This window comes from Drosophila innubila, assembly GCF_004354385.1.
Source record: "Drosophila innubila isolate TH190305 chromosome 3R unlocalized genomic scaffold, UK_Dinn_1.0 2_E_3R, whole genome shotgun sequence".
Classification (NCBI taxonomy): domain Eukaryota; kingdom Metazoa; phylum Arthropoda; class Insecta; order Diptera; family Drosophilidae; genus Drosophila; species Drosophila innubila.
Window position 1 is genome coordinate 11,892,523 of NW_022995380.1, and position 6,082 is coordinate 11,898,604.

The 6,082-nt window shown below is 36.3% G+C and overlaps 1 protein-coding gene across 1 annotated transcript; it reads left to right on the forward strand.

The window, feature by feature from the left end:
- The first annotated feature begins 1,070 nt into the window (after positions 1-1,070).
- LOC117791010 lies at positions 1,071-1,901 on the forward strand. The gene is made up of 3 exons (XM_034630638.1): positions 1,071-1,396; positions 1,452-1,574; positions 1,636-1,901. The coding sequence occupies exons 1-3, from the start codon at positions 1,122-1,124 to the stop codon at positions 1,775-1,777; spliced, it is 540 nt and encodes a 179-aa protein (XP_034486529.1). The 5' UTR covers positions 1,071-1,121; the 3' UTR covers positions 1,778-1,901.
- Positions 1,902-6,082: the final 4,181 nt, after the last annotated feature.

Genomic DNA, 6,082 nt, shown 5'->3' on the forward strand with positions numbered 1-6,082 from the left:
AATAATGGCATATTTGAGACACTCAGTCTAAAAGCATCCAGTGTGTGATGTGATACTCAAAGTATAGGCAATTATTTTGATAGAAAGATACAGAACGAGTACCAATTAAAACATTTGCCATATTCTGTTTGAATTGTTTTTGAAATTCTTTCTATAATATTTCGATTCATTGAATTAAGTAAGTAAAAAGTCTAAGAAATGTCTGTATTCTGAGTGTTTTAAATAAAACATTTGAATGACCAAATCAATACGTATTTCAGTAGACGAAATATAAGATTCAAAAATGATTCAATATTTCAAAAGTTAAATTAAATATTGTTTCAACTAATGCTCAACTATTTGCCCAAGTATCTTGAACAAAACTTGTAGGTTTCATCGAAATAATATTTCCATGGATTCTTGACGATGTTTTACCATTCCAATTCAATGGAAACTGAGCCTCAAGCGTATAAGGCATATTTTTGGCTGCTTAATAACATTACCCATACGCCATGTATGCACACACAGGCACACACTAACATAAACACACATACTGAGACATCACTTACAGACGCGTACGCACACATTAAGCGCCTTCCACTCTGCAATCTTTTGAAAGGTTTTCGGTTAAAATATTTTACATATTTTTACGGAGAATGTCGAGCGTGAAAAGAGAGAGCATGGGAATGAGAACGGAAGCCCGCGAGTCAATGTGAATCCATGTATATGATACATAGTTGATAATTTCATTATGGTTTACTGTAGTTTATTGATTTTACCAACAGAAGGTGAAATGATTCGCATATATTAACATCAAGAGTTCTTCTTTTAGTCCACTTAAGAGTCATGAAATATTTACGAAATTTTGCTGGCAATAAATGGATTGCGGGCCTTATAAATAAAACATAAATTAAATGCCTGACAGGTAATATTATTCTTAGGGCCAAACCGCTTTCGACTTAAATTGTTAACTCAAAACCATTTTAAAACTTAGTTAGACATTTTGCTAAGCAACTCTTTAAATGTCAGTTTTTGTAATTTATTGAATCTGTTGTGTTCACTTTTGTTTTGTTCCTGTTATTCTAGTTTAGTTATTGTTTTATTAATTGTTGCATTAAGAGATCTAATATCTTGCTTAAGCCATGGGTCGAAAATGCCGTTTTTCTCGACCGAAGGTCACTGCATCTTATTCAACTTACAAATTAAGCCGTTCAGTAGATGATCCAAAACTGGATATACCTCCAATTGATGAAAATCGTCGATATTGGTATTTAACTCATCGCCACAAGACGGATAAGAACCACACAAAACTGCCGTATGATGAATTGAATGAAATTAACAGCATTAAACGTTTTGTTAAACCCGACCGAGAATATGTCAGCCGTGAGCCAAGTTTTACCAAATTCAAAGTACCATTGTGAGTATTTGATTATAAATCTATCATTTGATAACTTTTAAGCATTCACTTTTAGCCAAATGATCTGCCAAGAACGTTACAATAGCAGCGTTAAACGCTACGATGAACAGTTTTGCAGGGAGATAAACAATCTAATCGACAATCAACCGACGGCTCGACAGGCAACGTATTTTGTGCGGTAGGCCAAATTAAAATATTTAAAAAGTCATTGAAAATTGTATTCTTTTTTTTGACCACAGCGTCGTGTCCTATACGACATTATGGCCGCCATATCATAATGAGAGCGAAATAATCGATACTAGTCGCCGATTCTATGCATTAACTCAAAAGGAGCGAAATCGCTTTCATCATATAATGTCGCATGATTACTCCTTTACTTGAGGACTGAAAGACCAATAATAAATTTATAAAAAATGTCTTGAGTCAAAATTGTGGAAAAATGTTCATGTACAAATACTTTTCAATAATGCGTTTAAGCAAGTCAAACTAAGCAGTGTATATCTTGAGAAAAGTTCTCAGTGTTTACAACAAGTGTACAAGTATTTATAGTTGCAGCTCCCACAATAGGAGAAGTGGACAAATGGTCTAAGGAATTGCATATTCACTGTCATTGCCATTGGTATGCAGAATGTTGAAAAGTTATTGTAGACTCATTCTGAATATTTTTACAATTGTAATTTATATAATGGCCTTTCTTTGGTTAGCTGCGAGTGCATTTGAAGTCCCGTCGAGTGGACAAAAAACCAGCATAAATTCAGCAAAGAAGTACAAGCAGAAACATTCCAAAGTGTTCATTGCATATTCGATCTACATAAACAGTTTCCGTGTCCGGGCAAACACATTTACATAGCGAGCTACTCACTTGCAACTGGGGGGCGCTGTGGTGCTGTGCTCGGATGTAGCATCATCAAGGCGACCGCAGCAATGGCCACCATGCCTGTCATTTACATTAAATATTAACCCAAAATGCTGATAACCACCACACATTACAAAACATGTTGGACACCCACAAAATGTACTTGTTGTTGTTACACACAGACGTAAAAATAATTTTCATCTTACACTTCTTTTTTTATTTTCGTATTTTTGTTTGTTTTATTTTTTGCTACAAAAATACACCAAAAAAAATGAGGCAGAGCGTACTCAAATTTTTCACTTCACTGAATTATTCATGAATGCAATTTTTGGCAACAAATAAAATATAAGCAGCAGCCACGCGCTGCCTTCTGAATGGCAACGTGATGGGGGAAGCGTGGGCGTGGCATCTGAAACTGCAGCTGTGCGTTGTTCTGTTGCCTCAAATGTCATTGCAATATTTAGCTTAAATTAAAAAAAAAAAAAATAATGCTGGGAAAATATTCAAGGAAATTTTTCACGAACTTTGCGTGAGTTATGGAGTCGTATGTCAAATTTTTGGGTTTTCCCATTCCCGCAACACTGGGCGCATACTTTATATTTAGCAATCTACGTGTATATATCGCAACGCTTTTCAATAGCTTTGTGCTTAATTTTGTGGAAATAATTTCTGATGTAATAGGGGCGAGTTATTTATTTATTTATAAGCGTCAAATGCGCTTTCAATAAAATAGTATGTGGCATATTGATTAAAAGTGCAAATATTGACACATTTTATGTTTATTATTTATATGCCACATAAATCTAGATGCATTATGGTCTTCTTCTTTTGTTTTTGGTTGGGTGTTTCCGTCAGCAAGGCTTGAGTTCTTTGGCAAACTTTAGAGGTGTTAACTATGTCTGTAAAATAAGAGTAAAATAAAATGATGCTATCTGTTAGTTCGTTAAGTTGCAACTGAGAAGAGCCATTAAAATAATCGCTGCAATAACCGCATTTGCACAAATTTCCACTGCGTTTTTTATATCATTTATTTTTGTGGCTTTTGTCTCTTACCTTTTCGAAGTCAACAACTAGAGAAATTTGCATGCATAAGTTATGGATGCGCTAGTTGAACTCAGTTGGGCCTGGGATTTTCCAAGGGATTGGGGCAACTGGCACAAGTCGAGAGCTGCCGCTGTCGCTGCCTCTGCTTCTCATGCTGCTGACGCTTCTGTCAGCGCAACATATTGACACAGTAAACTGCTTAGATTGTCAGAGTTCGAGAGGATACAGCTTCGCGAAAGGTGCATTGAAGTTTCAGAGAGTGCGCGACTCAAAGGTAAACCCACAAAATGCCAAGACTACTAAACGTTGCATACTTTTTGGCATGCAGACTCTGTCTCTGCCAACCATTTGTCTCTGTGCCTCTTTCTCCGTGTCTGTACGTGCTATGAGGCATATGAGCCGGAGTCACAGCCAAGTCAGAGTCTCTGCTGCTCTTGCTGTTGTCCGGTTCGAATTGTATTTACCAACTTATATTTCCACACACACATTCAGTGTATCGTCTCTAAGAAATCCATTCTACTCGGTTCGGCATTCATTTTTTTTTTTTTGTTTTTGTGTGTTATTTTACTCAGCAGTTAGGTTTGTTTAAGGTCTCCTCAAAGGGCGAGATACAATTTTCACGAGAGAGCCAAGGAAACTTTACCTCTCTCTCTCTCTCTATCTCACTTTCTGGCCGGCTAGAGAGCAGCGATTTTTCTAAAGCGCCATTTTGCCCGCTGTGGTTCGGTTTTTAGTCTTATGCTCTCAGAGTGAAAAACGTGCACATGCGTCATGAAGCAGAGAGAGAGTTAAGGTATGAGAGAGAAAAATTCACCCGTTTTAAGGTAATAATATTAAATTTTCCGGTTTTTTGCATCTTTTACCCCTCTTTTGGTATGAATAATATTTAATTTATTAACCCGCCTTTGTGTAGGTAATTAAATAAAATAGGTTTTCTTTTTAATTTTTGTTTTAGATTTATTGAAACTATGTTTAAATTAAAATTTAAATTGGCATTTACAATTTATTCGAGCTAAGAAAATAATGCAATAATAATAAAACTGAGTATTATAAGCGGATGCTATTATTTTTTTTTTAATCGAGAATGTAGGGAATGTTTCTTGCATTTCATAATCAAACTAATTAAAAAATAAAATATTTTTAATTTTTATAAAAACTTTAACATAGTATTTTGGATAAGGATAGGCATTCAAAGACATCTCGTTGCTCAGCTACAGTTGGTGAATCAATTAATATACTTCCCTCCAATATTTGATTAAATGTAACATTTACCAATTTCGAAAATGTAAGACAACTTCCCCACTCGCTAGTCCATCGATTTCCCAACATTTTTAGTGACTGTAGAAAATACAGGGAAAACAGTATCAGTTTCTCTCTATATTTGAGTATCTTGCGAGTTGAAAAATCGTCAGTCGGGACATCCGCTCCATCCGCCAGAGGCGGCAAGAGGCAAGGCAGAATAAGACGAGTTGAACTCTCTTGGTGTAGGTCATAAACAGATGCAGGTGAAGTGTTTCCTGGCCAGGAGCAACAACTGTGCTGGGGTCTATCCATTTTAACGAGCGCACCTGACCAACTGCAGCTGATGTCTTCAAGTAACTTTATAACATCTATACACACAAACACTTAGAGGGTATAGCACCAATACATAGATAGAGATTTATATATTTTAGTCACACATACATAAAACGTCTTTAGGTTGATACTTGGAGACTTGATTTCTAAGTCAATGGGTTCGGCTACAATTTGTTGACCTGATCGTCTTGGGGCTGCAGTCAAAAGCATTTACTTGCGGTCGTTAATTTTAAATAGAAGAGTAGAGAATAGAGGGAAGGGAGGGGGACATGGAATTGGAGAGTGATTAACATCAATCTGCTATGCGTTGTTTACGAGCCAAGTCTATAAACAGTTCCTGCAGTTCGAGAGTCAACGGTGCATCTCATCTTATGCGTCTGGGATGGTGCCCTTATTGATGTGTTTGTTGTTGCCATTAAAAGGTGAAGTTCGATGGAGTTGGAGTTGGAGTTGCAACCGAGTGACTTTAAGCTGCAGCTGCAGCTGCCGCGAAATGTGGCGTTGTTAATGTGGCGAATCTGACAGTTGCCATGACGTTGATTTTGGTTTATTTATCCAGTTCTTTCCCCAACACACATTCAAACATATCGCGCTTTTCTTTTTTTTTCATTTCTCTATTTTGACTGTGCACGAGACTCAATTATGTTGGATTGACATTTGCCGAAGGTTTTCGCATCAATCAAGTTAACTTTTTCAACTGCAACAGGGCGTATACATAATGGCTAACAGCACAGCTGCAATATAAACACATTTCATTTCGCAATTTATCGTTGCTGGGCTTGGGCGCGAGTGGAGTGAAGTGGTAAAGTGACCTGGAAAAATTATTTTGTTACTCTTTTTTTCCTTACAATTTTTTTAGTATTTATTTATGTGCAGTTTCTTTATAAATAGTCTCAATTGCTTTCCGAGACCACACAATTTACACGAGAAAATGGACTCGCTAAAGTGGTAGATTTATGTTGGGATTAAATAAATTGTGGGCACTTGGGTATGGTTAGATCTATCTGATCCTATCAATTTGGATCGATAAAATGCCTGAGTTTATTTAATACAATCTTAATCCATATTCGTTTTATTCAAACTCTAAATGCATTTTAAATTTTTAACTCTTTTTAAGTCAATTTTATCTATTCACATCTATCAAATATACCAATGTGTCCTTCGTGGTTACTTTATTAGCCATTGCTTCAAAAGCCGACTCTCGTTAGCCA